At 41.1% G+C, this 20756-nt stretch overlaps 2 protein-coding genes and 2 long non-coding RNA genes across 4 annotated transcripts; 1 reads left to right on the top strand and 3 right to left on the bottom strand.

The window, feature by feature from the left end:
* Positions 1–1255: 1255 nt before the first annotated feature.
* On the bottom strand, positions 1256–3726 carry LOC110132428 (eukaryotic translation initiation factor 5A-1-like). The gene has a single exon (XM_070479985.1). The coding sequence runs from the start codon at positions 2052–2054 to the stop codon at positions 1371–1373; it is 684 nt and encodes a 227-aa protein (XP_070336086.1). The 5' UTR covers positions 2055–3726; the 3' UTR covers positions 1256–1370.
* A 98-nt stretch (positions 3727–3824) lies between these two features.
* On the bottom strand, positions 3825–12788 carry SUMO2 (small ubiquitin like modifier 2). The gene is made up of 4 exons (XM_020885803.2): positions 12620–12788; positions 10879–11010; positions 6559–6630; positions 3825–4487 (listed from the first exon to the last, which is right to left on the bottom strand). The coding sequence occupies exons 1-4, from the start codon at positions 12638–12640 to the stop codon at positions 4425–4427; spliced, it is 288 nt and encodes a 95-aa protein (XP_020741462.1). The 5' UTR covers positions 12641–12788; the 3' UTR covers positions 3825–4424.
* LOC139039189 (uncharacterized) lies at positions 11609–12589 on the bottom strand. Its single transcript, XR_011492471.1, has 2 exons — positions 11889–12589; positions 11609–11763 (listed from the first exon to the last, which is right to left on the bottom strand). It is a non-coding gene; the product is annotated as an uncharacterized lncRNA (long non-coding RNA).
* A 182-nt stretch (positions 12789–12970) lies between the features above and the next one.
* Positions 12971–19996, top strand: LOC139039190 (uncharacterized). Its single transcript, XR_011492472.1, has 2 exons — positions 12971–17702; positions 17986–19996. It is a non-coding gene; the product is annotated as an uncharacterized lncRNA (long non-coding RNA).
* Positions 19997–20756: the final 760 nt, after the last annotated feature.

The following is a 20756-nucleotide window of genomic DNA, read 5'->3' as shown; positions in this document are numbered from 1 at the left end:
CTTGTGGATGGGTCCTTTGGTTCTGAAGTATTGGAAAATCATTAAAATCTTGAAGATTGTTTTTCCTTTAAGACTGGTTAGGGCACAATTTAGTATTAAGCATTTATTCAAAAACCTAGAGAGACAAAGACTATATTCAGTTTTTTAAATGAAAAGAAAGTATAGATCAATTGGTAGTTATGGTATTCAGTTGATGCCCCAGGCAGAGCCCTTACTGCATACTGAAAATAATTTTTATTTAAAATTAAACATGGAACTTCCCTGGTGGTCGTGGCTAAGATTCTGTCTTCCGATGCAGGGGACACAGGTTCGAACCCTAGTCAGGGACCCAAGATCCCACATGCCATGGAGCAGCTAAGCCCAAGAGTCACACTGAACCCTCACACTCCAAACCCGTGCGCCAGAACTAGAGAGTCAGCACGCTGCAACTACTGAGCCCCTCTGCCACAACTTGAGTCTGTGCACCTTAAAGATCCTGCATGATGCAACTAAGAGAAATAAATATATAAAATTAAAGAGCTCAGTACACGGAGGGGATTGTTAGAGAGCTGAAACATCTCATTTAATCTTTACCATGAGGTGTTTGGCTCTCAAGAGTTGTGAGAATGCTTCTCAGTTCCATATTGCACTGAAAATATATTTCTGGGGGTAGGGCCCAGGCACTGGTATTTTTTAAAAGCGCACCAGGGGATTCTAATGCAAAACCATGATCCAGTCAGTCATATTTAAAAGCAGCATCATTCCAACTCAAAAATAACCCTCTGTGGCACAGCTGGCCCTCTCCAATACCCCTTAGCACCCACGAAGACCTTGGAAAAACTTTCCAACGGGCCTCCCTCAAATCCTGGGATTCCATCATCTTACAGACCTCCTTGTGTCACAATCCCCTACACAATTACACTGACTCCTCTCCAGTTTCTCCTTCAACTGTTTACTTCTTTTTTTTTTTATATTAAACTTGTAGTTTTATTCAGGTTCAATTTTAACAAATGTGTCGGGGAGAGAGTCCGCAGGAAAGGATGAAGCCCATGGGAGCAGGGCCCTCCCAGATGCCTGAGGAGGGGGCAGGTCCCCTCCACTCTCCTCCTCTTCCCACCCCATCTAAAGGGATCTGGGGAGAGATATAGGCAGGGGAGGGGGCTGGTCCCCAGTCTGTGGGGGTGGTGCTTGGGATAGAGGACTATGGAGGAAATAAGGGGTCAGATCAGGTAAGAGCTGGGAAAGGGCATAAGGACCATTTGCCAGAATACACAGCTTTCTGATTCCAGATTGAATTTAAAAAAACAAAAAAAAAAACACTAAACCACAAGCAGCACCCACCCCGTCTCCCCCACCAGGGTTGTAGTGCGAGGGAGAAGAGGAGGGCAGCTTCAGCAAGGCCATGGTGCACTCGCTCCTGGCCAAGGGAGCAGGGTGAAGGGCAGGGGCTCCCCGACAGATTGAAGGGGTAGGGGAAGCCAAAATAAAACGTCAAATAAATCGCATAGGAGGAGTCCAGCCAAGGGCCAGGCCAGAGCTGGGCCACGCTGGGGGAGGGGGCCTCTGCAGGCTGGAGGGTCACTGCTGCCACCACAGCCACCCTGGGAGCCAGTGATTCTGCCACGGCCTTGATTGCAACAGCCGCCGCCTCTCATAGCGGACAGCACCGTGATCAGGATCTCTTCTCCACAGTCGTATTTCTGCTCAATCTCCTTGCCAAGGTCTCCCTCAGGCAGACGGAGGTCCTCTCGCACCTCCCCGCTGTCTTGGAGCAGTAATAGGTACCCATCCTGGATGCCAATCAGCTGAAAATCATTCCTTTTGATGTTGGGGACATCCATATTATGAGTTGACGGGCAGATACCTTCGTATTTCTTCCCAGTGAAGATGTCAATACCAACCAGATGGACCTTGGCATGGCCGTGCTTGCCAGTCTTGGAAGTTGACATCTCCACAATCTTACATGGCCGGCCTTTGAGCACCACGAAGCCATTCTTACGTAATGCTGAGCACTGCATCGGGAAGGTGGCTGAGGCCCCTGCATCTCCTGTCTCGAAGTCCAAATCATCTGCCATTTTAAGAGGCTACGATTCCAACTCCCGCGAACGCACTGACTCAACCCTGTCCGCTCGCTGCGAGCCCAACCGCTGCCTCCGCCTCTACCCTGAACTGTTTACTTCTTCCTGTTCTATTCAACCTCACCCTCTTTAGACACAATGTAACCTAATCACCCAATTAATTTCCATGAAAACATAAAGAAAAACAAATATCTTTTGAGATCAAAAAGCAGCTTGTATGAAGGCTTCCCAGGTGGTGCTAGAGGTTTAGAACCCACCTGCCAATGTAGGAGATGCAAGCGACTAGGGTTCCACCCCTGGGTTGGGAAGACGGCTGGGACGGCAACGTGCTCCGGCACTCTTGCTTGGAGAATCCCATGGGCAGAGCCTGAAGGGCTCCAGCCCACAGGGTCAGAGTTAGACAGGACTGACTCTATGCAGACTGGGCTCACTCGGATACTATTCGCTACTTCCCAGATACAAACGTGGGTTATGCAAGCACAGCAAGGAAGTGCTCAGCAAAACTATCCTAACAGTAACCAAAACAGCAGTGTAACTCCCATCACTTGAACCTCTCCTCCCAAGCCAAAAAGAATTAAAATGCTCCAATTACTTTCAGCATTTTCAACAATTCGCTAATTTTCAAAGTGTTAAAAAGAATCCTTCCTTAATAAAGTTCTCTAGCTTGAATTTCAATCCTAACTTTACCTTTGGGGACAACAAAATTCCACTACTTAACAGTACCCAGGACAAGAGAAATGTACTTACCTGATCTAAGAATTCTTGGGAGCAGGCTTCTCACATTATTTCACAATATAAATTGTAAAAACAGGTTGGCACACTACACATACAGGAAAATAAAAACTTCAGTTGACTTAACTTACAAATAGTCAAAAATCTATGCAATTCCCGCTGTCCCTCGGAAAACTCATTCATTATAGAAATGGGGAATGTAAGACAGACCACATTGCAACAGAAGAGTCCATGATAGTTCATGCAGTCTTCATTCAAAAGGCCACAATTAGGCAGTAAGGGTGGGAATTCAGTTTCTTAAGGACCATTATTGGAAAACTCAATTAAGTCATCAGAAAACCTAATCTCCAGTCCCAGTTCTATAGCCATCTATTAATAACTGTGAGACAAATTATCCTCTGGACCTCAGCCTTCTCATTTTTAAAACAGGGTTAGAATTAGCGTCTTTAAATCTTTCCAGCTCCAACATTCTATTTATTGGTTCTGTAGTTGTTTTCTTTCCCTATACATTTGAATTTAAAAACTGCAGTGATCTGCACATTTAATTGCTATAAGAATGTGTATATATAAATAAACATGCTTTCTGTCACTTAAGATCCTTAAATAAGGAACAAAAACTCTATTCTAGGTTAGGGAGTTATTTACCATCAGACAAAACGAAGATTAGAATGGTAAAGTACGATACATCAGCAGAGTCAGCAAAATTAGAACTTTTTCCTAGCTGTGTACTAACCAACTCTGCCTCAGGTAGTGGTTACAGAATACTTCAGAGTAAACCCACAACACTATGACCCACTTTTTTGCTAGTAAAAGTTGCATACTTGGAACTGACTGAACTTTCTGAAAGGGAGGCTGAAGCATTCCTTGCTAGTCATTTATGTAACTTTGTTATTCTTTGTTTTGCATTAGTCTCTACGAAATGCAAAGTAGCTTTATTTCTTTCTTGAAATGTTACTTTTAACAGGCCTATTCAGGTCATGTTTTTGTCTAAGCTTCAACTTTCTATTGAATATTCCTCAGAATAAAGAAAACAGCTCATTTTAAACAAGAAGTTTATTTAAACAACAAGATGCTTGACTTGAAGGGAAAACTATCTAGGATTCATTTCTTTTAGAGTAATTTATCCCTACTTAAAGACAGATTGCCCTACATGTAACAGCTACGTACAAAAAAGTTATAAAATTGTCCTTGGTTTTACAATGATAAATGAAAAACATTAAAATTCTCCAATCGAACAAGGTATGCAAGAATTTTTATGTTGTTCTTTTTTTTTTTGTTAAACAGTGAGAGCAAAATAACTTACTGGAATATAAAGATAAGAGCTGATGAGCATGCCACTAATGGAGAAAAGGGGGTATTTTCACAGAATCAGTATTTTTCCCCATCCCATCTCCATTTGATGTCGATCAAAACATACCATTGGCCATTTAGTTAAAAAAAAAAATGCAATATGCTTGTGCACATACACCAGTTACTTTATGTACAATAAAGGAATGGGGAAGGGGAAAATGAAAGAATAGAGAAACTATACTGTAGTAGTCAGGATGTGGTGGAACCAAATTGCGGTTTTCTAATTGAGAATGTCTTCTTGGTCTGAAGGAACAGAATTCTGGAGTAAAGTAGCAGGTTCCCTTTTTAGTAGACACCTCCTGTCTGCTGCTGGAATACATCAATTGTATCTTCATCTTCCATCTCCAACTAGCATAAATGAGAAAAAATAATCCACCATTTGTTACTCAGTTCTTAAAATGTATAACTATCAGATTTAAATATACTGAATGAGTTCCATCCCTTCCAGTGTTATTTCAGATATCCCAGAGCTTAAAGTAGCATTAGACTTAGGTTTGAATAATTTTTCACTTGGGACTTTTTTATTAACATTACAGAAAACTGAGTTTTTAAGTTAAAAAATGAGTATGACCATGAGTTAAATCATCTTTCATTACTGAAAATAAAAGTGATGTGTAATGAAGGATCTCAATGCAATGTTTAGATGAGCAAAAACCTGAAAATAACCAAATTATTAAAAACCCAAAGAAATATGGTACATGCATACATGAAATACCGTGTAGCTATTATTAAAGAATAAGTAGATTTACACATGCAGAAAAGGAAATATCCCTTAGAGACAATATTAGGCTAAAAAACAAATTAAAAAACCAGGCATCAAATACCATATAGTATTACATTTATATACATAGTTTTAATTTTGTGTAAATGTGTGTACAACAAGACTATATCCTTGCCTATGTACAAAACAGTGGTTACCACTATGCAATAAGGAAAGGCATATGGGAAAAACAGACTTGCTAAAATCAAAAGGGAACTGTTTCTAACAAAGTTGAAATATAGTACAAGCAGGGTATTAAAATATTAAGTCTCAATTCTGTTTGTAAAATGGAGTATCGTTCAGTTATTAGAATTCAGTGAGTCAAAGAAAGTATCTAAGAAAATGGTAAGTGCATTAACAATTATACTGCTGTTAAAACTGGCTGCTAAGAAGTTCTAATTTATACAATTCTGCTACTTAATAAATACTGGAAGAACAATTCTAAAATGAGTCAGTATTATTCTAAAACAAATTCAATTCCAAATACTAAAATGGTCAATTCCAAATTCAATTTGAAGATTTTATAAACCCACTTATGAACAAACCTTCCCCAGGCTTAATTATTTGCAGTTAGCATAACAGACAAGTTCCAGAACTTTTTGGTGGTGGGTGAGAGTTTCAAAAAACAGAAAATACATTATCATCAGAGCCCAGCATAATGGTTTAATTCTTAAAACCATCAAAACTGGTCTATCCACTAAAATGAAACTACTGAAATGTTTTTAAATTTTATAGTGAAAGTTTAAATGCCTTAGAAGGATACAGGAGAGCTTTTTCTCTCATTCAAGAGAATTCAGCTCCTCCTTGTGGCTACACACTATAATTGCTTCTTAGAGATTCACCAACAGAAAATAGATGTGAAATTTTTGAAGATTATCAACAAAAACAAAATCTGGATGTTCTGTTTCACTCATATTTATAACTTCCTATCTTTTATGGGGGTGATAAATTCAAAAGTACAAGGGGTCCAATTTAAATTTCTGCTATCAATTTCCCCCCATCCCCAAACTGAAGTCTTAAACTGAATTTCAGAAGGTAAAAAGAAACAAAGACAAAAAATTTCTGCTACAGAAGGTAGCCCAGTCGATTCCCTAAAAACTGACAGAACAACTGAGATTATATGTAGAGATTAAGGGATCAAACAATTAAGGGGTTTGGAAAGAGACCTACTATCAACAGCCTTATGAAACACAAGCTATCAAGAGACCTGCAGTTAGAACCACTAGATTCCCTTCAGTTCAGAAATATCCATAATCAAGACTTCAAGAGGAGCTAAAATGGCTAGAATAGTCAATCAATCACTTGTGAGAAACCCTGAGTGTGACTTAAGAGTTGCAGCAATGAAAACAGAAGGAAAACAACAATCTGAAGCAACAGACAGGAATTTTAATTATTTTCTTCCAAGCAATGCTGGCAAGGGGAAAACTTGGATTAAAATAAAATGGACCTACTAGCTTTACTAAGTGATAAGTAGATATTAAAAAACCGTTGGCATTTCTTGAATTTATTCCTGTTTTTTCTTTTTGTTCCCCTTTGGTCATATAGCTTTGAACTCTGGTAAAGAACTATACTCCAATGACTAGAAGTTCACAAATTAACAAAGCTGTTGAGAAAATTATGAACACATTGGCTTTCAAGTTAGCACAAAGAGATTTTTACCTGTGCAGGTGTGTCTGTTTCATTGATTGGCTGCCCGTCAAATCGGAATCTGATCTGCCTCATTGACAAACCCTGGACAAAGAGTTTAATAGCAATAAGAATGGAAAAAAACAGTTAAGATTATGTTCAGGTTTCCATATCGGTTAAGTGATTTGGGGTGATTTTTACTTTCTCTAAACTATAGTATGTTTTTCATTCTATTACTAGAGCTTAATTAATAAGTTATATTACTAGAGTATAACTTCAAGAAATTTTTACGTGCATTTAAGGAGATAAATGAGCCTAAACATGCAACTTTCTGCAAAGGGGACTCCAACTTATTCAAGAATTACCTGTCACAGGGGTGGGGAAGGGAAAGGAGCAAAATAGTGAAGCTGTTGGTAACTGCAGCCAAATGAGAGCAAGATAGGAAAATAAATTATCTTTGGAGGTATGCTGTGAATATATTAACCAGAAAAATAGCTTTCTTGGAAGCATCTTACACAGTCGTTCCTGTATCATGCACAAATTACAAACTGTTACTCTTGCTATACAAACTCTTTGCTTTAACATTTAAGAGAAAATTAAACTGAGTTCCTAGGACTAAAAACATTGAGACCAAGTATTCCATAAACACTTGTTTAACACCTGTATTCCCTTATTCAAGGGATTCACTTATTCACTGAATTGGTCTTTAAAACTACCTGTAACATACTGCTTTCCCTGTAACATACTGCTTTCCTTTAAAACTCTAGTCTTTGACACATACCACCCACTTCCAGACTAGCCCTTGTCTTGAGGAACACAACCAATCCCCCACTAAGTAGGTGACAGCCATAACCTAATTCATTCCTCTTGACTTTCAAATTTAGTTTGCACAAAGCAACCAAGAATCCAATGCCAAGCCATTACTACTATTACATATTTACAAACACTAGATTGGAGACTACTGCTTCAACAAAACACTAAGCACCTTCTATATGCCATGTTCTTCCCTCACTACATTGACTGATAAGGACATAAGGTCAATGGTGTGACCATTCAAAATAAGGAGGGGGGAGGGGAAAGGCAGGACCAGGAGAACACAAGCAAATTGTACTCCTTTATTGCCACCTTTTTATGCTTTTCCTTATCAGTAAAAGCTCTTTTATTTTGCTAGAGATCAAAAGTCCAAAATTCAGGAAATTGGCTTTTAAGATTCCATAAACTATGTAAATTTAAACAATGAATTTAAACTAAACCAGTATTTGGTTTTCTCTATGTATAAATCTCAACAGTGAGCTTTAGAGTTGTGCCCCAGAAGAGCTGTGTGAGGCTTTCTCTACATGTTCCCACTTCTTCATTTCACAAAAATGAACTGGACTAAACCAATTATTCTGGGCTTTCTGAAATTACTTGACACCCTAGAGGACAACTAGGGTTAGGGTAAATTTACAGTAGAATGGAATACTATGCTCTCAGTCATTTAGCTGAAGGATCTGTGGCTGATATTAAGTGAGCAAACTAATTCTACATATGAATGAAAAACTTATCTAGAAACCAACCTCTAGAGATACTAGTCTGAATCTCTATCATGTTATAAGCATTTGAACACATTCTATAAGCCAGTACTGGTCCAGGATCTAGAGAAACAGTGACCAAAACAGCCCGATGCTCATGGAGCTTACATTTTAGTGCAGAGACAGGTAAATACAATAATCAAAGAAAAAAACATCAAAACAAACAAAAAAGAGAACTGAGTGAACCAGGGCACTTTGAAATCAGAGAAGTCCCTGAGGCAGTAATCAAGTGTAGAGTAAAAATGATTGAGAGCTCAGCACTATCCAAAAGAAATACTGTGTGGGCCATACATGTAACTTTTAAGTTTTCTAGCTGCCACACTAGAAAGTTAAAAATAAGCAAAAGCTTAATAAAAATATTTTAACTTAACATAATTAAAATACTATCATTTCAACATACGATCAACATTTAAAAAATTGAACCTTTTGTCATACCAAGCCTCCAAAATCTGGCGTTTATTTTACACTCTACAGCACATCTCAATTTGGATTAGCCACATTTCAAGTGGTAATCAGTCACATGTGGCTTGTGGCTACTGTATTGAGCCAAGTTTGGACAGAGAACAGAACTGGGTGATGGATTTTGAGTTATGATGCATCATCAAGGAAGATCCTAAGGTTTTGGCAACTAGATGTAAAATGATGCTATTTACTGCGTGGGGACACCACAGAAAGATTTCTAGTAGAATCAAGGGTTCTCTTTTGCATGTTTAGTCTGAGATGCCTAGTAGGCATTCACTGGGACTCCTCCAGAGATCCAATGCCAAATGAGTGCATTAGAAAGTAAAGATGAGCATTCAATTAAAACCCTGATGGGAAATTCTTGGTCTTCTTCCCCACCTGCTAAAAAACTTAAGCTCTGCAAATTAGATGGGATAAATAACTTGAGTTTTTTTTTAAATAACATGTACCACACTTAAAAAGCAGGGACTCAGTCCTCTTCCTTAGAACCAGAGAAACCACTCAAAAAGTAAACAGGGAACTTCTTTCACTCAAAACTTTGAGGTTATCCCCAATTTAAGAGGAAAATGGGAATAAACATCTTTCCAAAATCTTCCTGGATACTATCTTCAAATCATATTTGCATTCCAACATATATGCAGTAGAATTATATTCTTTATGGATTGCCAATGTTTTTTCCTCTAATGCAAAGTAAGAGTGGTCTCAATACGTTTAGTCAAATATAATCCCAACCTTATGCCTAATAACTGAGAAAAATCAAAGAAAACTTTAATCTGGGCAGTACAGTAGATTTATTTTAATGCAGAAGAGAAACTAAAAAATCCTTGATTGACCCACTAACTGACCTTATAGGACAATTCCCTATAAAAGGAAAATCTGGAAAACAGAGGATGCGCTTTACTTTTTCTGGGACACAGTATAATGCCCCAGCTTATATGATTCGGGCAAAGAAAAATATATATGTAACTGTTAATTGTTAATCTAGGGGGCAGACTCATGGGTATTCAATGCATCCTTCTCTAAGTTCAAAAATTTTCAGTCCAGTTTTAAATGAAAGCTAAAATTTAATAGTAATCAGAGAAAAGTTAGGCATGATATGCAGAGGATTTTGTTAAAAGTTATCAAATCTAAGCAGGAGTTTCTATTTTGTATAAAGTTGTGCTACATAAAAGTTCCACCTTTTACTATTCCCCTGTAACCTGAAGGGGTATTATTGCTAAAATACTGTAGATACTCTTTAGCATAATTAGTAAGTATGTATTTACTAATTGTTACAGGATTTAACCAAAATGCTTCAAATAAAAGTACACTGAAGGGCGTATCTTTGTAAGGAATTATGAAAAAACTTACCTATATAGATAAAAAATTATAATCACAGTATTGTTATATAAGTACATTAAAAAATTATAATCACAGTATTCTGTTATGTAAGTATATTAGGCACAAAATAAAGCTTCAAACTCAAAAGAAGTCTTTGGTTTCTTTAAGAAGCCTTTCAATGTCATAAAGGAGACCCAAGTATCAACTCGAATTCAATCTCCCAACTTGCAGAGGCACCCCGCGAAACTTGTAGAGATTTTAACTTTATTTTGAACCTATTTTTAGGAGGTGAATGTGTAATGTAGATAAATTGTTTTAACCTAACAAAATAATTCTCCAAACTTTTATATGTTATTCACCCAGGGTCAAGCAAGAAAAATACTTACAGTTGGATTAGATGTACTAGTTCCTGCTATACTTGCAAAAGTCAACTTTAAAGTTGTCTTGTAGTATTACAGACTCAACATCACAAAAGGAAGCTTTTCTGTCTTAAAGCTCACATTTACCTCCTAGCATCTGTTGATTTCTACTTCCTCTTCTTGATGTAAAAAATTTACTATTTTCTGAGTAAAATTCAAATGTCTTTAATATAGGAATGTTTACACCTGACCTCTACTATCAGTGTAAAACGAAAATATTACAACTTTACATGCTTCAGAAAATTTGCCATGTCCTTAAACTCACATTTAATTTTATTTCCAAGTTGGTTAAAATACTCAAAATAAACTGTTTCAACACAAGACAAATTTTAAATTGTCAAAAAAGGGCCTGACAAGAATGCATTATGGCACAGAACCAGAATCATGTATATGAACCGTCTTTCATGAAAAAGATGGTTTCATGAAAAATCAACAAACCAAGTGTATGATAAAACTCTGATATGTCAAGTGTATATATATTCTACCAAAAACATACTATACTGGTTTCTATTTCTCAAGAAAATGTTTGTGTTTTTTAAAATCCGTTTTATTCTGAGGAAGTACACATGTCAGCTCCTCACCTGTCGTTCACAATAGGCTTTCATTAGTTTACTAAGTGGTGTATGCCTCTTAATCTTAAACTGCACCACAGAACCATCCTGCCCCGCCACCTTCAAATTAATATGATCGTTGTTCTCAGTCTTGACTCCTTCCTGTTGGAAAAAAAAAAAAAATTAAAGTATAATTTAGAAAACGTAAAAGACAAACACCTTTTAAAGAAGCAGCAGCCCAAGTCACATCAGAAATCAACAGGTTTCTCATTCTGTATGACAACAGAACATACAGCTGTTTTCAGCTGCTGAAATCAATCTGAAAGATGAGAAATCCTGAAGCAACAATATTAAATAGCTGTCGCAGAAACAGAAAAGCAGCCTACTTTCAATACTATCAGTATCAACGATCGATTTTTAAAGATGTACCCCCCTTTAATTTACTGCAACGCCCTCTGATTCTGAGTTTTAAAAAATGACATCTCCCAAAATATATCTTTGCTCTAAAACGATTAATAAGCATCCTTTCTCGTTTTAAAGTGCTTCGAGTACACAATGCAAGAAACAAAAATCTAAAGCTTACAATTCAAAACTCATCACAAATCTCGTTAAAAAGTTAGCAAACTAAGTTTACTAAAAAATCTCAAACTACATTAAGAAAACAAACAAACACCTAACTGAGGAATATCCTTTGATTCTCTCCGAAGCAACAGTAATAACTCAAAACCACTATTATTGTTCGCCTCTATGAGCAGCTTCATTTTTGTTTATTTTTAGTTGAGAGCTTTTTCTCCACTCCCCTCTGTTGTCATGAGTCAAATGCACAGTTTTATTCCAAGTCTTCCTCGTAGATTTCGACAAAATCTGAAGTTCACCAAAACCAAGTGCGGAAAGAATTCTGTAGCCCCTAAACCACTTCAGAAGGAAAGGGGATGGCGGGGGGGTGGGGGTCACAAAACCAACCAAAAGAAAGTCCCGTGTGCCAAGAAGAAGTGTGCGCCCTAGTCCTCCAGGGAAAAGCCTGGTGCCTCAAAACTCACGTTAAAAAAGTTAAGCCCTGCAAAGTCTCTCTGCTCGTACATCTGCCTCTAACTTCTCCAAACCACATGGTCTCGGCAAGTTAAGGGTTACCTGGCACCCAGGGAAAAGCCCCTGCCCATCCCGACAAAAAATGTGGGAAATACTCCCCGGGAATCCCCCAACCCCTGCCCGTGAGGACGGCCCGACGGGCATCCGGCTTCCAACCCATCGGCAGCCCATTGATTCGCCCCGAGCCCTCAGCGGGCCACTGTGGCCCGGGGCAAGGGTCCCCAAATGCCTGCGGCCCCCACCCCCGAGCGGGGAAGCCCTGGGCCGAGGGAACTCCTCGCCACCGCAAAGGCGGCAACACCCGCCCGGGCGCGGGGTCCGCCGAGGGTGGGGACACCGCGCGCCCTAACGCCCCTCGTCACGCGCGCCCGGCCAACCGGGCCCAAGAAGCCCCGCTCGCGGCCGGTGGGCCCGCGGGTGTCCGCGATTAGCCCGCCCAACTCGCGCCCGGCGCGCACTCCGAGGCGGCCGGGGGCGGGGGAGGGCGGCGGGGCCTCCTCCCGCGCGGGCGGGAGGAAGAGGGGAGGGAGGAAAATGGCGCGGAGAGCCGGGGCCTGAGCCGCGGCCGCCCCGTGGGGGGCCCGGGAAGGCGCGGGGAGCCCGCGGCGGGCTCAGGCCGGACCCCGGCCCGCACCGTGACCCCGGCCGCACGGCGAGGCGCGGAGACCGGCGCCGAGCTCACCTTGGGCTTTTCGTCCGCCATGGCGAGCGCCGGAGTCTCCTCAGCTGCCGCTTCACAAAAGAGGTACCAGGTCCGCACGGAACGAGCACACAAGCAGCACCAGGAGCGGCAGAAGAAGGAGGCGGCAGCGGTGGAGGAGGGAGAGGGCGCGCGCACGTCGTGCGCTCCCTCCCCCCACCCTGCGTGCGCGAGCCCGAGTCACCGAGGTTCCTCATTGGCTGCCGTCTCGCGGGAGCGCGCAACGCTTACATAACCACCCCCAACCCCCGCCCCGCGCCGCCCCGGCCTGGCTCCGGCGCCCGCCAGGCCGGCGGGAAGAGGCGCGGACACGCGCACCCGGCCCGCCGCGGGGGCGCGCCTGGCTCTGGGCGGGGCTGTATTGTCCTCCTTCTGTGGTGGAGCTTAATCAAAATGGCTTCCAGCTGGTCCTCGGTGGGGACAAGGAGGCTCGAGGCCTAGACGTGAGACACAAGCCGGGGAAGGCAGACTGACTAGACGAGGCAGGGGGAGCCAAAATCAAAGCCCCAGCACGAGGTTCGGGGCAAAGAACCTCTCATTCGGTGGCCCAAATGCAGCTTTCCTCTGGATGAGAGGAACATCACACTTCCTCTCAGTCAGCCTCTCATCCCTCGAATTTTAAAGCTTCAGCCTCAGCCCACTTCCCACTAGGCTCGTGCTTTAGTGCTTTGACTACTTCTGTGCTGCTGGAAGCCCCGTACTTTGACTAGCTGAGGGAAAAAGGTTCAGCCTACAAACTCCTTACTCATGGCCTGGCTCCCAACTTCCAAGAGGATAAACAGCATCCATCAAAGAAAAGTACCAGATATCTAGCTTCCAAACCAGTCAATCATTTCCTCCTTCTGTCAGTTTCAGAAATAGAAGTAGGTCCTTCTCATCTTAAGAACAATCCTGACATCTGTGCCCTGCTTCTCCCCATAGGGTTTATTGATTCTTTTGTCCTGTATTTTCCTCCACTCCCTGGTTAGTGTAGAAAAAGACTCTTATTTCTAGTTCCATCTAAAGTTACCACCTTATCTCTCTCTGTTCTTGGCCCAACATCTTGAAAAAAATGTCCACACCAGCTGTCTCCACTCCCTCACCTCCCACTCACTCCTCAATCTACTGCAATCTGGTGATGTCCCCATGGCTCCGCTGAAACTGCTCTCTACAAGGTCACCAACGACTTTCCTGCTGAATCCAGGATGCTTCTCAGTTCCTCACTCCTTGAACTCCCTCCCTGTGACTCTGGGCTGGCCTTGATCCCTTTGCAGTTTTTATTTTTTGTTTTTTGTTTTTCATTCTCAGCCCTTCCCTTAAAAGTTCCTTGGATTTTGTTCTGAACCCGTTCCTTTCCTCATTTTGTTAACTCTCCTGGGATGATTTCACAGCACTTCTGTTACCATCTATTTGCTAATGATTCTCAAGTCTAGATTCTAATCCAGATCTTTCTCCAAACCTCCAGCCTATAAATCCAATTGACTTCAGAACATCTCCACTTGAATGTCAGAGGCACCTCTAACTCAGCCAGTCTCAACTAAAATTCCTCAATTTACTTTTCCTAATGGCTTCTGTCTTTCAAGTTCTCAGGTCACTGTATGACACACCATTACAACCATTACAACATTACTTTAAGCCAAAGAGCCAGGGGGCATCCTTGACCCCTTCACACACTTCCCATACAGTCAATCCCCAAGTCTTGTCTGTTCCCCCTTTCAAATACCTGTCAGATCCACCTGCGTCTTGTCTACTCCACCTGCCTGCTTCTCTTCAGCCTCTGTCCAGCCTTTGCTTCCCTGGTGGCTCACGCCGTAAAACCTCTGCCTGAAATGCAGGAGACCCAGGTTCAAACCCTGGATGGGGAAGATCCACTGGAGAAGGCAATGGCAACCCACTCCAGTATTCTTGCCTGTCCAGTCTTTGGGTTTTATTCCATTTGCTGAGCTTTCCAGCTGGTCCTCCAAGGTGAAGAGGAGGCTTGAGGCCTTAGATGTAAGACAGGCCAAGAAAAGCAGGTTGATCAGGGCAGGCAGTGAAAGCCTAAGTTCAACTCAAATCTCCCCAGGGCTACTCATCTTTTGGTTTTAAGTTGTGTCCCAACTGCGTTTGAATAGTTCAGTAAATCAGAATCATCTAAGGTGCTGTGTTTTTTGTTGTTTGTTTTGGTTTTGGGCCACAGCTTGTAGGGGTATGTAGCATCTAGTTCCCGGACCAGAGATTGAATTCAAGCCCCCTGCAGTGAAAGTCTGGGAGTCTTAGCCACTAGACAGACCACCAGGGACGTCCCTAAGGTGCTAGTTTCAATGCATATTCTCAGGCAGTATGGCTCTGGGAATCCTCTTTCTTAAGCAATTTTTCCCCTTAATTTTTGGCTGTGTCATACAGCATGTGGGATCTCAGTTCCCTGACTAAGGATCAAACTTATGCCTCCTGCAGTGGAAAAGAGGTGACATAACCACTGGTCCACCAAGGAAGTCTCAAGGGATCCCTCTTTCTTAACAAGCTTCCCTGGTGATTCTTAAGCACGCTAAAGCCCCAGAACCCCAAACCATTCTAAAATAAAATCAAAATAAGTTTCTGCCACTCCTTGGTTCAGTGGCGATCTTCTGCCTTATGATAAAGTTCAAAATTCATACAAGACCTACAAAGCCCTTTGAGAGCTAATCCAGGCTCATCATTTCCTCCTCAAAGTCTCTGCTTCAGTCATAAGCAATTACTTGGGGTGTCCTGAATGTACCTGCTCTCTCTCAACTCTAAGCTTTTGTGCATTTTTGATGTGTAAAGATTCACTGAATGACCGACTAATTGAAACTATCACTGTGCATAAGATCCTGTGCTAGGCATTGGGCAGACAAAGTCCCCATCTCAAATAACTTATAATTTTATCCAGGGTGTGGGGAGGATCAGACTGTGGTAGGGAGGGGATGCAACATACAAGAAGTGAAAGGAGAAGAGAACCAACTACACTGTGTCAGGCAGTGAGTGGGGCTTTATTAATATTAGTTCTTTTCCTCCTTTTACAAACCTATCCAAGTGTATTAGTATTTATTTACTCCCGAGGCTCAAAAAGAGTTAATAATTTGCCCATTATCACACATCTGGCAAGTAGTGTTGACTGAGCTCCTATTATATGCCAGGGAATGAGGGCATTAGGTACTGTGCCAGTTCCTATAGCGAAAGAAAAAGAGGTGTTATCCTTGCTCTTCTGAACCAAGGTTCAGTGGCTAAGTCATGTCCAACTCTTTGCAACTCCCTGTCCTTCACTATTTCCCACAGTTTGCTCAAACTCTTGTCCATTGAGTCAATGATGCCATCCAACCATCTCATCCTCTGCCACTCCTTCTCCTTTTGCCTTCAATCTTTCCCAGCATCAGGGTCTTTTCCAATGAGTCAGCTCTTTGCATCAGGTGGCCAAAGTATTGGAGCTTCAGTTTCAGCATCAGTCCTTCCAATGAATATTAAGGGTTGATTTCCTTTTGATTGACTGGTTTGATCTTGCAGTTCAAGGAACTCTCAAGAGTTTTCTCCAGCACCACAATTCAAAAGCATCAGCTCTTCGGCACTCAGCCTTCTTTATGGTTCAATTCTCATATCCATACATGACTAACACAGGGAAAACCATAGCTTCGACTACACAAACCTTTGTCAGCAGTAATGTCTCGACTTTTTAATATGCTGTCTAGGTTTGTTATAGCTTTCCTTTCAATGAGTAAGCATCTTTTAATATTTTTTAAAATATTTATTTATTTGGCTACACCAGGTCTTCCCTGGTGGCTCAGCTGGTAAAGAATCCACCTGCAATGCTGGAGACCTGGGTTTGATCCCTGGGTTGTGAAGATTCCCCCAGGAGAAAGGAAAGGCTACCCACTCCAGTATTCTGGCCTGGAGAATTCCATGGACTATATAGTTCGTGGGATCGCAAAGAGTCAGACACGACTGAGTGACTTTCACTTCACATTGTTGGGCTTCCCTTGTAGCTCAGTCAGTAAAGAATCTACCGGCAATGCAGGAGACCTAGGTTCGATTCCTGGATCAGGAAGATCCCCTGGAGAAGGAGATGGCAACCCACTTCAGTATTCTTGCCTGGAGAATTCCATGGACAGAGGAGACTGGCAGGCTACAGTCTATGGAATTGCAATATTCTAACACAACATAGCAACTAAAAGCAAACACCAGGTCTTAGTTGCAGCACGTGGGAACCTGGGCTCCCTGCGTCGTAAGTGTGGAGTCTTAGCCACTGGACCACCAGAGAAATCCCTGATCCCAGGTCTTCTGTTGCCATCACACGTCTTCCCAGGTTTATAGGATGGCAGAACCATCAAAGAGGAACATGTCATGTTAAACTTATACTCAGTAAAATGTGGGGGACTCCACTAATCAAATGGTTGTTTAGTTGTTAGCTTCGAGGTGACAGGTGGGTCCTACAATATCATCCCCCTCCATTCTAAAGTTCTGCCAAGTTACAAAAATCACCTTCAGACAAAGGAGGAGCTCTATAGAAAGTGTATTCAAACATGTGAACAATATATGTTCCAATGACAAACCGAAATTCTGTGAGCTGAGCCTAGGGAAGCTACTGAAACTGAACACTGAGCGTCTCTGCAACTTCCAGGGGAAACAAATTGTGAAAAAATAGAAATTTCCCAACATTAAGTTTTTCCCTCTATCATTTTCATAGGAATGGGAAGTTTGGGGGGAGGCTGTGCACTGGAAAAGGGTGCTTTTCCAGAGAAAAAGTGAGAGAGAGTGCATGTATACATAGAAAAACAGTGGCAAAAAAAAAAAAAAAAGAAAGAAAAACAGTGGCAAATGTTAATTCAGTGATTACTATGTGGGGATTCTGTGCTAAGCCTTTAATCCTCACAAAGCCTGTATTATTCTTCTTCTCATTTTGCAGGTGAAGAAACTGAGACAAAGAACGTTCAAGTAACTTGGTCACCCGGCTTGAAGTGGTAGATCCAGTAGACCCGACACTCTCTGACTCAGAACTCAGACAGAGTTTGATTACTGCAGGATTTCATCCAGGCCCCAGTGGAAGGGCTCAGAGAGATGAAAATGTGCAGGAAAAAAAAGTCCTAGAATAGTGGTGGGAGCACAAGTCAAGTTGTTTTGACTTATTTTTTTTATATATAATTTTATTTATTTTTGGCTGTGCTGGGTCTTTGCTGCTGCACGAGCTTTCCTCTAGTTGCAGAGAGCACAGGCGTCTCGTTGCAGTAGTGTCTCTCATGGAGCACCAACTCTAGGGTGCATGGGCTTCAGTAGCTACAGCATGTGGCTCAGTAGTCGTGATGCACGGGCTCAATTGCTTCGCGGCATGTGGGATCTTCCTGACTTAGGGATCGAACCTGTCTCTCCTACACTGGCAGGAGGATTCTTTCCACTGAGCCTTCTGGGAAACCCCAGGAATAATGAGTACTCAATTCCTGAATACTGCAGGAAATCTGAAGACAACATCACAGAATCTTTCCTGGAAACCTTCCAGCTTTCTACCCTTGGATCATGGCAAAGAAGATGGGACCCAAGCTTGCACCAGCAGTCAAAGCCAAGAAGCTGTACATTTCACTTTAAATGTATCAGCTGGGGTATTAAATGTAGGGAAATATTGTTCCATTTCACAGTACAATTGCTGAAATTTTTTTATTGAAGTATAGTTAATTTACAATGTTATGTTAGTTTCAAGTGTACAGCAAACTTATTCAGTTATATATGTGTATCTTTTTTAGATTCTTTTCTGTTATAGGTCATTACAAGGTATTGAGTATAGTTCTCTGCTATATAGTAGGTCCTTATTGCTTACCTATTTTATACATATTAGTGTGTATGCATGCATTAGTGTATATATGTTAATCCAAAACTCCTGGTTTGTTACCCGTCCTTGCTATCCCCTTTGTTAACCATAAGTTTGTTTTCTATGTCTGTGAGTCTGTTTCTGTTTTGTAAGTTCATTTGTATCAGTTTTTTAGATTCCACATGTAAGCGACAGGCTTCCTTGGTGGCTCAGAAAGTAAAGAATCTGCCTGATATATTTGTCTTTCTCTGCCTTAATATAATAATCTCTGGATATATCCATATTGCTGCAAATGGCATTATTTCACTTTTTTATACTTGAGTAATATTCCATCACTAAACATTAATATATACATTGCACAAACCTTATTTAATGAATGATCCTCTAAGCTTTTTGAGGGCAGGTATTGTCCCCCTTTTTTTTTAATTTTTTTTTTTGGTATTGTCACTTTTTAATTTCATAGTCTCTGCAAATAACAAGTTACTGAGAGCCAGTGATTGATAAATGTTCATTGACTTATTTTTGCAATAGTAACATAGTACTTGGCATGAGAATACCAAAAATGCTTAATTTAGGGTTCCTGTCAGGTATTCTATCAGGAATGCAATCTCTACACTGGTATGACAATTTCAAGTTTTTCTAATCCTGTGAAATGCTCCAGTCCTACTCCTCTGTCCGTTACTGGATTCAGGAAGGCCCTGTTGTGTTTCATAAGATGAACAGAAACAAACTGAACAAAGTTTGTATTTTGCAATTGTGCCTATTGCAGTAGTTGTACTCTTCAGGCTCCTGTCTGTGATTGATTACTCTCACCCTAAGGTAGGGAAGGCCGAGTTGGAAGGACGATTCTCAAAGGATGGTCCCTTGGGCAACATCACCTTCACTTGGGAACTTGTTAGAAGTACAAATTCTAACAGATTCTGGGCCCTAGCCCAGACCTACTGAGTTAGAAGTTCTGGGGAAAGAGTCCAAGAATCAGTGGCTTAGAAAGCCCTCTAAATAATTTTGAAGTTTACTAAAGTTTGAGAACCACAGTGCTAGAGCAGCTTTAACTCCATTTCTCAATTGAAGTCTTATATACATTAGTATGGCTATAAAGATGCTTGCTCCTTGGAAGAAAAGTTATGACCAACCTAGACAGCATATTAAAAAGCAGAGATGTTACTTTGCCAACAAAGGTCCATCTAGTCAAAGTTATGGTTTTTCTACTAGTCATGTATGGATGTGAGAGTTGGACTATAAAGAAAGCTGAGCACCCAAGAATTGATGCTTTTGAACTGTGGTGTTGGAGAAGACTCTTGAGGGTCCCCTTGGACTGCAAGGAGATCCAACCAGTCCATCCTAAAGGAAATTAGTCCTGACTATTCGTTGGAAAGACTGATGCTAAAGCTGAAACTCCAACACTTTGGCCACCTGATGCAAAGAACTGACTCATTTGAAAATACCCTGTTAGGGAGGGAAGTGGGAGGGGGGTTCAGGATGGGGAACACATGTACACCTGTGGCGGATTCATGTCAATGTATGGCAAAACCACTACAATATTGTAATTAGCCTCCAATTTAAATAAATAAATTAATTTTTTTAAAAAAGACCCTGATGCTGGGAAAGATTGAAGGCAGGAGAAGGGGATGACAGAGGATGAGATGGTTGGATGGCATCACCAACTCAATGGACATGAGTTTGAGTAAACTCCAGGAGTTAGCGATGGACAGGGAGGCCTGGCATGCTGCAGTCCACGGGGTTGCAGAGTCGGACATGACTGAGAGACTGAACTGATGTCTATAAAACAGCTTTTTTACAAAATGGCCTTATTCATGTATGTGTGCATATGTATCCACATTTGTATTTAAAACATTTATCAAGAAAATATTTAAAAAAAAAATATTTTTTTAAAGAATAAAAAATTTTAATTTACATTCCTATAAGGCAACACTTAATTTCCAATTCTTCTCCACATGTAAATTTCTTCATATAATTGTAGAAAGTTTTAATTTGGTCTTAAATTTTTAAAAATTTTAAATTATGTTGTAAACATTGTAAAAGATAACATTTTCTTTTTTTCTTTTATTTTTTAAAAGCATTTATTTGGCTGTATCCAATCTTAAGTTGCAGCACACAGGATCTCTGATCTTCAATCTTCATTGTGGCAAGCAGGTTCTTTTTTTTCAGTTGTGGCCTGTGGGATCTAGTTCCCTGACCAGGAATCAAACTCCAGCCACCTGCATTAGGTTAGGGTTACCTGGACCATCTTATTTATTATTAATGGTTGTCTGAGGAGGCCTTGCAAATAGCTGAGAAAAGAAGAGAAGCGAAAGGCAAAGGAGAAAAGGAAAGTATACCCATCTGAAT

This window comes from Odocoileus virginianus, chromosome 17 (genome assembly GCF_023699985.2).
Source record: "Odocoileus virginianus isolate 20LAN1187 ecotype Illinois chromosome 17, Ovbor_1.2, whole genome shotgun sequence".
Lineage (NCBI taxonomy): Eukaryota > Metazoa > Chordata > Mammalia > Artiodactyla > Cervidae > Odocoileus > Odocoileus virginianus.
Note: the sequence above shows the minus strand (reverse complement) of the source record. Positions and strands in the feature narration are given on the sequence as shown.

Coding starts and splice junctions, on each gene's coding strand:
- LOC110132428 (XM_070479985.1), bottom strand. CDS start 2,054: ATGGCAGATGATTTGGACTTCGAGACAGGAGATGCAGGGGCCTCAGCC.
- SUMO2 (XM_020885803.2), bottom strand. CDS start 12,640: ATGGCGGACGAAAAGCCCAAG. Junction 11,011..12,619: donor TGGCGGACGAAAAGCCCAAG/GTGAGCTCGGCG, acceptor TTTTTCCAACAG/GAAGGAGTCAAGACTGAGAA. Junction 6,631..10,878: donor AAGCCTATTGTGAACGACAG/GTGAGGAGCTGA, acceptor CTCTTTGTCCAG/GGTTTGTCAATGAGGCAGAT.